General features: G+C 44.4%; 2 protein-coding genes across 3 annotated transcripts; one reads left to right on the top strand and one right to left on the bottom strand.

Moving 5' to 3' along the window:
- Positions 1-35: 35 nt before the first annotated feature.
- Positions 36-1391, top strand: FAHD1 (fumarylacetoacetate hydrolase domain containing 1). The gene has a single exon (XM_059484741.1). The coding sequence runs from the start codon at positions 118-120 to the stop codon at positions 802-804; it is 687 nt and encodes a 228-aa protein (XP_059340724.1). The 5' UTR covers positions 36-117; the 3' UTR covers positions 805-1391.
- A 1390-nt stretch (positions 1392-2781) lies between these two features.
- On the bottom strand, positions 2782-13632 carry MEIOB (meiosis specific with OB-fold). 2 transcript variants are annotated; one of them, XM_059484567.1, is made up of 13 exons: positions 13564-13632; positions 10238-10295; positions 8929-9060; positions 8302-8374; positions 7730-7925; positions 7250-7350; positions 5702-5754; positions 5522-5617; positions 5057-5158; positions 4449-4602; positions 3922-4105; positions 3394-3480; positions 2782-3128 (listed from the first exon to the last, which is right to left on the bottom strand). In XM_059484567.1, the coding sequence occupies exons 1-13, from the start codon at positions 13630-13632 to the stop codon at positions 3012-3014; spliced, it is 1422 nt and encodes a 473-aa protein (XP_059340550.1). In that variant the 3' UTR covers positions 2782-3011. The 2 variants fall into 2 exon arrangements, with proteins under 2 accessions (XP_059340550.1, XP_059340551.1); XM_059484568.1 differs by lacking the exon at positions 3394-3480.

Here is a 13632-nt window from a genome sequence, read left to right as displayed (position 1 = left end):
CGCTGCGCCCGGCCGGCCCCGGGCCCGGCCCCCGGCCCGCCCGCTCGGCCCGCGGAGGAGGAGCGGGAGCAGCGGCGGCGCCGTGCGGGGACCCGCAAGGACGCGGCAAGGGCGGCCATGGCCGGCTCCAAACCGCTGTCCCGCTTCTGGGAGTGGGGCAGGAACATCGTGTGCGTGGGGCGCAACTACGCGGAGCACGCCAAGGAGATGGGCAGCGCCCTGCCCGCAGAGCCGCTCTTCTTCCTCAAGCCCTCCTCGGCCTACGTGCGGGAGGGGGCCCCGATCGTGCGGCCCTACTACTGCCGGAACCTGCACCACGAGGTGGAGCTGGGCGTGCTCATCGGCCGCAGGGCGCAGGCCGTGCCGCAGGAGCGGGCCATGGAGCACGTGGCGGGCTATGCCCTGTGCCTGGACATGACCGCCCGCGACACCCAGGAGCAGTGCAAGCAGAAGGGGCTGCCCTGGACCTTGGCCAAAGGCTTCGGCTCCTCCTGCCCCGTCAGTGACTTCGTGCCCAAGGAGAAGATCCCAGACCCGCACAAGCTGCAGATCTGGCTGAAGGTGAACGGGAAGCTGAGGCAGGAGGGGGACACCTCGTCCATGATCTTCTCCATCCCTTACCTGATCAGCTACATCAGCCACATATTCACCTTGGAAGAAGGGGACTTGATTCTCACGGGGTCTCCCAAAGGAGTGGGGTCCGTGGAGGCCAACGATGAGATCGAGGCGGGGATCAGGGACGTGCTGTCCATGAGGTTCAAGGTGGTGCAGGGCACGGAACCCCAGAGCCCAAAAGGTGTTTGAGTGCCACTGCCCCATCTCCATGGAGGCTTCAGCACACCTGGAGTTCGGCCCAGCCTGGAGCAGGTGGAGCCCAGAAGCTCCAGATTCCAACATTTAATTCCAAAACCGTACCTGGGAACTGGAGGCTGAGACATCGGAGAGGGCAATGGGCGTGGCTGTCCTTCTGCATGTGCTTCTCTTCTGCTGATGCTTTGAGTGTTGCCTTAAAATAAAAATTACTGATCAAAACAATTCAAATGATGATGTAGGAGCTAAGGCTCAGCTGTGCTGTGGAAAATCAAAGGTTTATGTGAAGATGTTCAGCCCTAAATCAAGAGTTGCAGCTTTGCAAAGAGTTTCCTCTAGAAGAGAAAGATGTTTGATTTTTTGGATTAGTTTTGCGATCCTCCCTGCTTTTTTCAAACATACAAATTAAAGAAGGATGGCTTTTCCTTCCACTCCAGGGGGCAAAGGCAGCAGGAAGCGTGCCAGATGTTTGGCAGATTGTTTTTTGCCTAAACTGAGATTTTAAAATGTTCTAAAAGTGAAATAATGTAAAATGATCAAGAATAAAGAAGCATATGAATAAAGATCACCACCAAACTTTTCTTTTGAGTGATTTCAATGTATTTTTAGTGAAACAGTAAGTGCAGCAGTTGCTGTTACCCAGTGCAGTGCAGCATTTTGAGTTTTAAGTGTTTCCAGCTGCTGAAAGCCACACTGGGTAACTTTCCCCAGTTCCCAACTCCAGCTGTTCCAGCACTCCCCACCGGTTTGCATGACAGCGAGTTCTCTTTCAATTCAACAGCAAGTTGTAAAATATAATTTAAAAAATCCTCCCCATGCAAACATCAAAACCTTGATTTTCAAAGGTTGCACAGAACTGGCTCACTTCTAATAAAAACAGATGGAATTTTTTGGTTTTGTTTTTATATAAATGCAAACCAGCAAAGTTAAACACTTCCATTTATCAGAGCCAGATCTTAATAACTGCTAGGAAAAGCTTTGGTTTAAAAATGGGGAGTTCTACAAAGAAAAATCCTGTCTCCCAAAGAGAAGCAGCTCTGTGAGAGCAGCACAGTCCAGGGTGCACACCACACTGGCAGAAGAAATTAAAGAATTCCTTTAGAATTTCTTCAGAATTAAAAGAGCCATTAGGGTGAACAGTTCTGGAAGAGGAAGGATGGAATTAAAGTGTCTGTACTGTTTGCATTTCCCATCTCTGGCAACAGCAGCAGGGCACCGTTTTCAGTTTGGTCTCCAGCCCTGGGTATTGACAGAATTGGGATTAAGTTATGGGAAACATTCCCTTCAGAATGGGAATTGTTATGGCTGGGAAATGTTGAATCCTTTATTGCTACAAGAGGGATGCTGTGACCCAGCACTGGCAGCATTTTTGGGGTCTTTATTGCCACCCATGAGCCAGGGGTGCAGTCTGGGATTGCTTGTCAGGATTTCCTGTTTCTGGGGGGTTTTCTCTGTGCCACGTTGCTTTAAGGGTCGGGAGGGCACCAGGGGGATCAGAGTTCCCTGGGATGTCCTGCCCTGAAACCCTTTGGCAGAGCAGGGCTGGGGGATCTCCCTCTGTTGGAAACAGGCTGAGTCCCAACATGCTCAGGAGTGAAGCTATGGACAGGAATATGTTAAAAACAGGGGAAAAAATACATGGAAGAAGGCACAATATACATACCTGGGTTCTTTAAATCCAGCTTTGGAGACCAGAGTCCTGCTTACAGCCTCAGCTTGATTTTTGCTTGTCAGAGGTCACTGCTAATTGATTACTCTGCTCTAATTAGACCTAGTCTGCCCAAAGGGAATCAGCCCTGCTCTGCCCACAGCTCCATGTTTGGCCTCAGCCAGATGCAGCACAAACCCAGGCAGTGTTTCAAGGGGGGGGGGTCTTTATTTCTTTCACAAAAACAGTTAAAACCACACAAGTTCAATAGATCTCTTTTAACCTATTTGTTATTTCTGATTTTTTCAAAGATCTCAGCTGAGTGAGGAAATTTCCAGCCCCCTTGAAAGGAGTTGAATTTTTAGAATTAACATTTAGGCTGAGGCCCAAGTATACTTTTTAAAGTAAAATCACCCAAAAATATTAACTCAGAAGCTCACTTAGAGGTATTGTAACGTGCACTTCTCCTTTAGCATCAGAACGGACTTGGCAAAACCTAACAACAGCAGAATTCCATCTCTAACAAGAGAGTGAAGGAAGCCTTTCCTAGCATTTATAAATAATTCCAGTCTCTTCCCAACAAGCTCTGACTGGCCTCTATGGGATCTGCCAGTTTGCAGGAAAGAAGATTCACTTTTAATCCAGTTCTCCAATTGGGTGATGAAGTAACCTGGAAAAATAATTAAGGATCTTTGTTATCACAGCACCTTGACAGAGATTATTTTCAGATGTTTGACAGGTTTATTTACATTATTTCCTGTGTGAGTACACAGTTATGCCATCTGCCTGTCACTGCTGAAGTCAAACACTTTCATTTTGTCCTGGAAATAGGGACAGAGAAAGGGGAGATGGGAGAGTAAAAAGAGTTTTGCCCAAAAGGACAAGTATAAAAGTGAAAACCAGGTACTGTTTTGAATTAAGCATTAAATACTAACTTTGAAGTAAATCTTGCTTCGTTCCAAGAGGAGTTGCCATTTCATTGCAGTCCTCTGGTCATCTTCCAGCATGAGGAATTCAGTGACCTGTTAACAGGACACCACAGAGCACTTCAGCAGGTGGTTAAATCATCTCCACAACAGAATGATGATGAAAAGAACATCTTACATATTTTTATACATTTCTAAGCTGTATTTTTCTATTTTAACCTAGTGCTTGGTATGAGATGTGTACCAAGACATTAACCAGATAAACTACAGGGTGTTTGAAAATCAGTGTTAGGGATTTCCAGCCACGTTCTCAGAAAAAGAGTGTTCTGAACTGGGTTCAGTCTTACACTGAACACAATTCCTGTTGGCATCTGGTGATTTCCAACTTCTGCCAAGCTCTGTGTGTCCGTCCATCCGTCCGTCCATCCCTCCCTCCCATTTTTGTCACTCTTGCACCCACACACAGAGAACATTTTCAGATATCTGTAATTCCCCTCAGGCTCCCCAGCTGAGCAGGAGCAGCCCAATCCCCCTTACTGTGCAGCCCAGGGTGTCCTCAGCCACACAGTCAGCCAGGTAGCAGGAGCGCAGGGTGCCTGTGTGGTCTGTCACATCCACCAGGATGTCAAAGCTGGCAAAGGTGGACTTGGCCTCTGGAGAGACGTGGGTGCAGAAGGTGCAGGTGTTTGACACCTCATTCACGATGAACCGGCACACTGAGCTGAGAAACAAGGAGAAAATTTGTGCAGATGTGCAATTTGTTCTTCCTGAAACATTTTTCTAGACTGAGATTTCCCAAGAGACTTTGTCTTTAAAAAATTATTCCTCTTCTAAACTCTTGAGTCTGTCTGAGACAAAGTGACCTCTTTCTTTTTCACTCTAGGACCACAAAGAACCCTCAACAAAACCCCACAACAAAATCCCCCACCAGAAGCCCACATGGCATCCTCCAGAGCAGTTTTATTTCTTCTCTGGGATGTGACTAAAACATTGCTCCATGTCATGTGGCTCTGGGGAGAGGGACAAGCAGTTTCAGCACACACTCCAGGCAGGCAGTCACTCACCATCTGTTGCGCAGGACTCTGGACACGCTCTCGTCGATGTCCAGGGTGGAAATGTAGCCATAAATAATTCCATGGACAGGCTCCAGCTTCCCATCACTCTGGAGAGCTTTTTCTTTCAGCTGTTCCACTGTGTAGACATCCACTACAGTCTCCACTACAAGTTTAAAAGACAAGTTAAGTGTGTCTGAGCCAGAAATTATTCAAAAAGCAATGGCAATAAGGCAATAAAAAAGAGATTTAAAGCAGCAGTAAAGCTCCCCTCAAAAAAAAAAAAAAAAAAAAAAAAAAAGTAAAACAAAAGGGGTTCAGATCAGGAATATATCTATGATTTAATCTTTGCATCCTCCAAAAGGAGTTTTTGACAAAAGCTTTCCCCCTCACTTCTCCAGCTGTTTGCAGACAGAAAGAACACAGCAGACAGGCTGCAGCTGGCACAGGCAGCTGAGATACATAAAGATAAAATAAGGGACAGCCCCAAGAAACCATCCAGACTTTACCTGCTCAGTCAGGCTGGACCTGAGCTTTGTTTCTGTGAACACACAGAGCAGGAACTCTTTCAGCTGCACTATGAAATGAGTCTGTGCAGGTAAATAAAATCAAATGCTTACAGTTAATGGTTTCATTTGGCAGCTCCTTCATGGGGCTGGGCAGAGCTCCTGCCTGGGCACTCTCTCTGATGAAGCTGAAGAGAACATTTGCTTCTGCTGTTTCTGAAGATGCATTTTTAAAAGTTATCAGTATATGTTGCATGTAAAAGCACGGCATTTTTATATTTTACAAGCTTTTATTCTGGTAGCACAAACACATTGGAATTAGCCAAGATTTGCTTTTCTCTTTTTTATTTTTACTGTTAATCCTGCATGGAATAAACATATGAAGGTTGCAAATAAAATAAATAAAATAAAGAAATAAATAAAATAAAAGTAGAAGCCAAAGGAACTGGTCATCACATAGCAGACAAAAAGCAGGGAGCTTTGTGAGGAGCAAGCAGAAGAAATCACAGTTCCAGTAGATTAATTAATGCATTCTAGACTAGAATAATTACTAAAAACAAATACTTGAGCAGCTCTTACCTGGGTTAGTTGTAATGATGGTTTTGGATATCACAGTTGCAGTCATGCAGTTCCTAAATTTGTCAAAATTGATTCTCACATCTGATGCAAATATAACTGTGCAGAAAAACACCTCCATGTTACTGGAGAATAAATGTCACATGAAGAACTTCAATAAAACCATAAACCAGACTGCTTTACCTGTTTCTTGGGGGATCCAACTCTGTGCCAGCTGGATGGATTCATTATCCCAGCTAAATTAAACAAAAGTGGATGTATCAAAACATTTTTGAAACAGCACTCAAAGTGTTTAGTACTAAATTACTAAATAATGTAGTTGTAATAAAATTGGCCAAAGGGGACACAACTCCTTTGTGACACACATGGCACTGAAATTCCATGTGCCATGAAATTCCTGCTTTATCCCAAACAGGATAAAATAAAGATGGTCTAAATGCAGAATATACCAGGGAAAATGCTGTGTTTCAGCTTTTATCCAAGTAATTTCTAGCTAAAGCAAATCCCAGTTAAAGGAGCTGTGTGTGCTGGGCCAGGCTGATTGCTCAGATCCCCAGGCCAGATGTTCAGCACTTCCAACACTGGGATCTTTGTGGCTGGGGATGATGGGACTGGAGTGAGGTCAGAAACATCCCTCAAAAATGGTAATTTCATGGTCTCTTGATAAAATCTCATTCAGCTCCTCCTAAATTTGACTGGCAAGAGCACAGCCAAAGCACAGACTTGGTCTGGTGGGTTTTCTCCTTAATCCTTGGGAAAAGATTTAAGATATTTCCTTTTCATCTGATATTGCCCAGGCAGCTCTTGACTGCTGGGCTCTGGAATCCCCTGACAGTGCCCAAGTGCCAGCACCGAGAGGGCTGATGGAGGAGGTAATTTCCAAATTAACCCTGGGCTGGAGGGGCTCACCCCAGAGCTGCTTCTCTTGGTTTGTGGCCATGAATTGTGTTAAACATCCCTGGTGGCAACACAGTTCCCAGCCCACAGTGCAGGGCTGGCTGCCTGCTTCCCCCGAGGGAACAAAGGGCCCTGAAGTCACTTTTTAACCACCAAAGAGCAATCCCAGGGCAAGGGGACACCACAGCCCCACATGCCCCTGCACTTGGAAAAGCCACGAGTTTATTGAACAAACTCTGGGCAAAATGCAAAGGTTCCTCTGTGAACAAGGCCCTGTTCAGGGATGGGCTCAGTGGAGCTGTGTTTGTAAACAGGACAAAGTTTGAAAATACAGCCAAAGTTGCATCATAACGTTCCTGCATTATTTTAAATATTTAAAAACTATTTCAACCTTTTTCCACTCCACTTGCAGTTCTGCTTGGCTTTAAAAATGGATCATGCTCTTCATTTTCCTGCCCTCGTGCTTGTGGAAGAGACAAAACAGCCTTTGCAGCTGGTTGTAAAAGTCATTTCCTGAATTAGCTCAAATGTCCACATTTAAAAAAAGGAATTATTTGGAACTGAGCTTCATTTTGCCATTCATGAGCCAGCAGGCTGTCAGCAAGCCATAAAACTGCACAAGATATATAAGGCCATTCTAATGAATCTCTTCTTTAAGTCTCTTTTCAGTGTACATTGTTGCCTCATCTCAGTTGCCTTCTAAATAACAATATATTTAAATTAAAAGACGGGTTTATAGTTAATTAGTGTGTGTGGTAGCTAATTTCTTTATGCATGTTTGCATTATATTTTTAGTGAATTAAAGAACATTTAGTGAATTAAAGAACATCTTACCATACTATTGGGAAAGACCTCTCTGTTTCATCATACAGCTTTACTTCACACCTCTGGCCTTTCCTTTTGTCCGAAGTCATGAAATACTTTGGCTCCCCAACCTTGAGGAAGAAAGAGAAGTCACTTGTGTTCTATTCAGTGTTTGGAAGAATAAAACTCATAACCTAGAGAAGGGTTAGAAAAGGGAAGAAAGACTCTAGACTACTAAAAATGGGATCACTTCATTTTCCCTTTATTTTGTGGATAAAAATCTCATCAAAAGGTGTGTGTGGTTATTGTCACTCAGCTGCCAAGCTGAACAAATGGAGTCCTGGCCACTGTGAGGCCCAAAATCCACATTTACACAGGTTTACAATGAAGCTACTCGTGGTAGAGCACAGAAATGCTCCTCACTCACTGCCATCACAGTCCAAAATCCACATTTACACAGATTTACAATGAAGTTACTCATAGCAGAGCTCAGAAATGCTCCTCACTCACTGCCATGACAGCTGCCAGCACATTGAGGACTCTCCCATGGAGGCTCTGTCCATTGGCCACGATGTCCCCCAGGGAATAATAATCCTGAGGGTCCTTGACAGGCAGGTGCAGCAGGGCCAGGAGCCTGGTGTCTGTGTCGTAGCAGGAGGAGGTTTTAACCACAGAGTGATTTTCACTGAGCAATAATTTGTAGCCACTAGAACAGAACAAATCCCATGGATCAGCACAGCACTCACTGAGGTATCAACAGTGTAAAATGTTCATTCATATGGAAAAGCAACTTTATTCCAGTATAGTTTTTCCTAAAGGTATAAAAAAAGCTTGTCAATTTTACTCAAAGAATGAAATTTACTCTGTTTAGTAACAAAGAACATTATTGCTTTATGACCTTTTGTTTATTAAATATATTCTCCTCTGAGATTTGACCAGACACTGTTGAGCACAGGAGGGAGGTACAGCTACACAAGAAGAAAACACCAAAAATTTCTACCAATTTCATGTGGCTGGAAATTAAAGCAAGTCTTAACTCTGATCTTTCTAGAAAGAACTACCACTCTATGCTTTAAGTTTACCTAGGAGTTACAGGGTTGAATTTTTCTTCTCTTTCTGCTTCCTTTGACTGAATTAATGGATTTTCAATTGTAACTAAAATAAAACATTGATAAGTAATGTTAGAAATTGATTATAGGTACAGTTATAGATATTTTTGTGTGCACAGTCTGTATGCTCACAAGTTTTACTCTGACAACCACAGGCAGCAAAATCTTTCAATGAACTTAAAAAAGATAAAAATGCATCCTGTAAATAAATACAGGATTTTTGTTGTGGTTTTATCAGCAATCATAGTAATATCTATAACTGAGGGAAGACAAACAGCAAACTGCTTTACAGCTTATTTTTCATCATGTTTAAGACCTCAATATAACGTGAGCTTTGACATTGATTAACTGCAGGCCAGCTCTGAGCTGCTGCACCCAGTGGGTTTCTTTTGTTGACATATTTACTGGGCTTCAGTTGAAATCCTTGGAATCTTGTTCCTTTCCTCTTTCTATTGAACAGAACTGAACAATTTGTTTCCAATTAGGCTGTTTGTGAGTCCTCAGAGCAAAACACAGCAAAGCCACCAGCACAACCCTGATTACCATGCAAACAGAAACGTGGTGGGAATAAATAAAATAAAATAAAATAAACAAGCTCACCACAGTCACCAACCCTGAAGCTTTCTGAGAGGGATCTGATGTACTCTTCTCTGCCCCAGGACTGGACGTTAATGAAATAAGTTGGGGAATCACGAATGGTGAAATTGAAGGTGTATCTCTCAGTGCCAATGTCTGCAAAAACAAACAGGGCTGCAGCAATTGCTCAGCACAGCTTGATTTCTAACTAGAATATGTGCATAAAAACCACTATTTTGGGGTTTTCCTGTGTTTGAGCAGGAATTTTCTCCCGCTGGAGGCCAGCAGGTGGTGCACGGTGCTGTTTGGGAATGGGCTGCAGCTCCTGCTGTGGCTGTACCTGAGCACCCCGCAGGTGTGAACCTCAAACAGGAGAGGGGCAGGAGCTGTGGGAGGTGACACCAGGGCTGGCACACAGGCAGGGCTGTTTGTGTCACACAGCCCCAGGTCTGTGGGAGCTGGGCTGGCTGATGGCCCAGGCTGCAGGGTCACTGCCAGCGGGGGCAATTCAATAAAGCAAAATGTTTCCAGTGCTGTGGAAAATTCAGGATATTGGTGTCTGCATCCCTGCCCTGTCGCATACAGGTAACTAATAAAGCTTTCCAGGATCACAGCATGATGCAGTAGATGACCAAATTATCCAGGAAAACTCGAGTGATCTCCCAGAGTGCCCTGAGTGCAGGCCCATGGGGCACACACACCAACAGCCCTCTGTGGACTCTGCACTAGGCTGGCCCCAGTTCCAGGTGACAACAATGACTTTCCCCTAAAACCTCAGCAGGAGCCAGTGGCAGCAGAAAAACTGAGCCCTTCTCCTGGAGCTGGAATGGCTCTCCAGGGCTGGAGGTGCTCCCTGACAGTGTCTGCACCAACCCTGACTGTAAATTTGTTATTTCAATTTCCAATTAACATTATTAATAACATATAACTCCCATTTTGTCCCAGATGAAGCTGTTGCTACTCAGGCCAGAAATTACTTGTGTCACTCCACAAGACATGTCCTCAACATTTCTGTTTTAAGAGAGAACAAATATGAAGGCACCAGCTCCATCCCAGCAGTATTTATGGAAGAGTGGGTTCATATTGGTTCCATCTTCAGAGCATGAAACTCTTCCATGACAGAGATTTTCCAATTTCTAATTGATATGGCTCAGCCAAACCAATGCTGCTCTTTCATCTTGGTTCTCAAACAGACACCACTTTTTTGAGTGCATTTTATTCTATCCATTTTACACTGAGAAATCTGTTTATCATTTAAACCTTGATTTCAGTCATCTCTGCCAAATTATACCGTTGAAGAAAATGAAGTAAAAAGAGTTTAAAGGGACTGTACTTTTTCGGTCTGGAAAGCTTCTGACATCTGTTTTCCCAATAACCAGCCCGATTACATTCTGAAAAATAAAAAGATTATAGAGTACAAGTATTAAACCCAGATGTAGATGATGAATTAGATTTCATGGAATTATACTCTGCTGATGATAATAAACATATTTCTGGCTGGTAATCATTTTAATCTATTTATCCTACAGTACTGTATGAGCTAAAGAGTAAAATATAAACACACAAGTTTACTTTAGGAAAAAATTGTGACTAATAAAAATATTAAAATAAATGCATCTGTTTCTGTTTGTGAAGAAAATGAGAGGACAAAAGTTCACCCCAAGCCTTCAGAATTTTGGCTGTTTTACAGCAATCTCTCCTCAGGTAGGCAGCAATGTTGTTGTTTCATGCTCTCTGCACAGGTCTCAGATCTCCTCAAATGCTCCATGGAAAGTCTGGACAGGATTTATTTCACGGTGAAGTGCCCAAGGTTTTCCTGGCTCTCAGCACCACTAGCCACACGTGTGCACCTACAGGAGCTTGTCCTGCCTCAGCCAAGCTGCCTAAATTTCTACAGGTGCCTCTCTCTTGCTATCTTTCAAGTGACTCCAAGGGAGCCGAGGCAAGGAGCTTTTCTGTTGATTCAGACCAAAATCAATCTTATTCTGCTTTGCTAAACCTGTGTCTATTATGTAAAAACATCCTGTTCTCAATTGTCAAACACAACTACTGGGAGCAAACACACACATGTAGGTACAGATATATTATCTATCTGTCTATTTACAACATAACTTAACAGCTCTGTGGTGGGTTGTTGTTGTTTTTCGGGTGGTCCTTGGTGTAGAGAAGAGTTTTGCAGTGCTCATTTGGGATTTAAGAGTTCAGCAAGGACAATCAGAGTGGGACAAGGGCTGGAAGAACAGACTGACAATGCAATACTGCCAGGATCCTTCAAACATGAAGCATCCTGCCTCAATTCCTCATCACAGAATCCTGGAATGGTTTGGGTTGGAGGGACCTTAAAGCCCATCCAGTGCCACCCTGCCATGGCCGGAACACCTTCCACTGTCCCAGGGGGCTCCAAGCCCTGTCCAGGCTGGCCTTGGTCCCTCCCAGGGATGTGGCAGCCCCAGCTCCTTCACACGAGCCCTTCTGGCAGTCCTGAGTGTCCCATTCCAGCAGAATTCCAGAGCCAGCTGGGAAGGGCAGGGCTGCAGGTCAATAACGCAGTCAGGATTCACTTTGTACCTATTCCCAAACCAGCGTGACCTGCCTGACTTCACTGCAACGATATCGAGGACGTGCTCACAAACCTGCAGCTCTCCTGTTTCCTTGGGATCACTAGAGGGAGCACGGGAACTGCCTTATGCTGCAGGGAGGGACACACTCGGGAAGAGGCCACTTGCGTGCAGCACTGTAATATCCCCCTTCCAGACCGAATGCTTTATGTCCACTGCATGCAGTGATCCTGATTAGGATTTTTTCTATTTTGGGTTTTGTTTCTTAATTAATAATAATAATAAAAAAATCTATTAAATTAGAGTGCAACATTCCCTGTATTTCACCACCAAATGTCAAAAGAACTAACATTTAGGATCAGTGCCTGCAGAAATTAGGCTGATTGTGCCTAATTTCTGGTGTAAATATCCAATTTCCCAAAGAAATCTGCCCTGGCCCTGCTGTAGAAATATTCACCTCTGTGTCTCCAACCCCAAACTTGCATGGGGAACTGGCAGAAGGAATTGATCTGGCTGGAAACTATTTTGGACTGAGGAAGGCAGAAAAACTTCCAGAGATCATTTCCTTGATCAGCTCATTGTGCAACTCATTTCCCAAAAGAGGAGGGGAACCCCCCCTATGGTGCCTATTTTGGCACAGCTCTGCTTGAGGCTGCTCAACCAACTCCTGAGCACTGCAAGTGTTTACACTTGAATCTCTTTCACTTTTTAAAATAAACAGCAAACTCATAAACTGTGCCATTTGGATACTTCAAACTGTGTGTTCAGCTGTTTTCACAGCCTAACACAACACACACTGATCATTCTATCATCAATTATTATTTTATGAAAATACTTTCATTGCTGTGTGTTGCTAACTGCAATACTCAAGTTTTATTTGTGAAACAAAAGCTTTTATTTGCAAAATAAAAGCTTTTAGCTGGATTAGTGGATCATTATTTGGGAGGAACTGTGAATGGCAGGTTAGATTAGCATTGCTGAACACCAGTTTGGATCAGTATGGCTCTAAGGAGATAGAAAACTTCTCTTAGATCATCCCTTTTCTGAGTTCCTCTTTCATTTGTTTAAAGAAAATGAGAAAATAAACTGTGCCATCCCAAATAAAAAGTGGTGGGAATAGGAAAACTCCCTATTTTCACTCTTTCCAGGAACATCAGAGTTTCCCTGGGGCAGGGGAGGGGGGATGCTGCCTCTGCTGAGGTGAGACCCCACCTGCAGAGCTGCCTCCAGCCCTGGGTCCCAGCACAGGGAGCACCTGGAGCTCTTGGGGTGAGCCCAGAGGAGGCTCCAGGATGTTTGGAAAGGCTGAAAGAATTGGGATTGCTCATGCTGGAAAAGAGAAGCTTTGGGGTCACCTAATTGTGGCTTCCAGGGGCTGAAGGAGCTGACAAGAAACATGAGAGAGACTCTTTACAAGGGATGGAGGGACAGAACAAGGGGCAATGGCTTCAAACAGAGAGAGTGGGCTTAGGATATTGGGGAGAAATCCTTCCCTTGGAGGGTGGGCATGCCCTGGCACAGGTGCCCAGAGAAGCTGTGGCTGCCCCTGGATCCCTGGCAGTGTCCAAAGCCCCCCTGGGACAGTGGAAGTGTCCCTGCCATGGCAGGGGTGGCACTGGATGGGCTTTAGGCTCCCTTCCACCCCAAACCAATCTGTGATCCTATGCAAACCCATTTTTCATCCCAAAGAAACAGAACCAGCCCTGCCATGGAGCTGTGAGGTTTTTACCCTGCCTTCCCAGTGTGCCTGAGAGGCTGCTGAGGTCCCAGATGATTGTGGCTGCATAATGCTGACTCTGTCATGTCCTCAATAATGTCTTCACTAATTCAGCACATCCATTTCAAGTGCTACAAAAGAGCCTCTGATACATGGAATTGTCCAGTCAATATCTGTGCCTGTGGTACCCATGGGCTGTGCACTGCAACAGCATCAATTTTCATTTTGCTGCTTTGCACACAAAGAAGGGAAGGTCCTTTCTACCCAACACAACAATTGCACTAATGCTATCTGTACCTAAATACACATCAATTACATAATTTTGAAGTAATATAAGACACTCAGATACAATTTCCTCTGGGAACAAAAGGCTGTGAGACTTACAGGACGAGCAAGGTTTGGATGCAGATCTGAAAGTGCAACAAAGTCCCGTGCTGAATGAGAATGGCTCAT

This window comes from Ammospiza nelsoni, chromosome 17 (genome assembly GCF_027579445.1).
Source record: "Ammospiza nelsoni isolate bAmmNel1 chromosome 17, bAmmNel1.pri, whole genome shotgun sequence".
Taxonomy (NCBI): domain Eukaryota; kingdom Metazoa; phylum Chordata; class Aves; order Passeriformes; family Passerellidae; genus Ammospiza; species Ammospiza nelsoni.
Note: the sequence above shows the minus strand (reverse complement) of the source record. Positions and strands in the feature narration are given on the sequence as shown.

Excerpts from the sequence above, each read along its gene's own strand:
- FAHD1 (XM_059484741.1), top strand. The coding sequence starts at position 118 with ATGGCCGGCTCCAAACCGCTGTCCCGCTTCTGGGAGTGGGGCAGGAAC.
- MEIOB (XM_059484567.1), bottom strand. The coding sequence starts at position 13,632 with ATGAGCCATTCTCATTCAGCACGGGACTTTGTTGCACTTTCAGATCTG. Across the intron at positions 7,351-7,729 it reads TGCTGGCAGCTGTCATGGCA|GTTGGGGAGCCAAAGTATTT; the intron begins GTGAGTGAGGAG and ends TTCTTCCTCAAG. Across the intron at positions 5,755-7,249 it reads AGGTCTTTCCCAATAGTATG|CTGGGATAATGAATCCATCC; the intron begins GTAAGATGTTCT and ends TGTTTAATTTAG.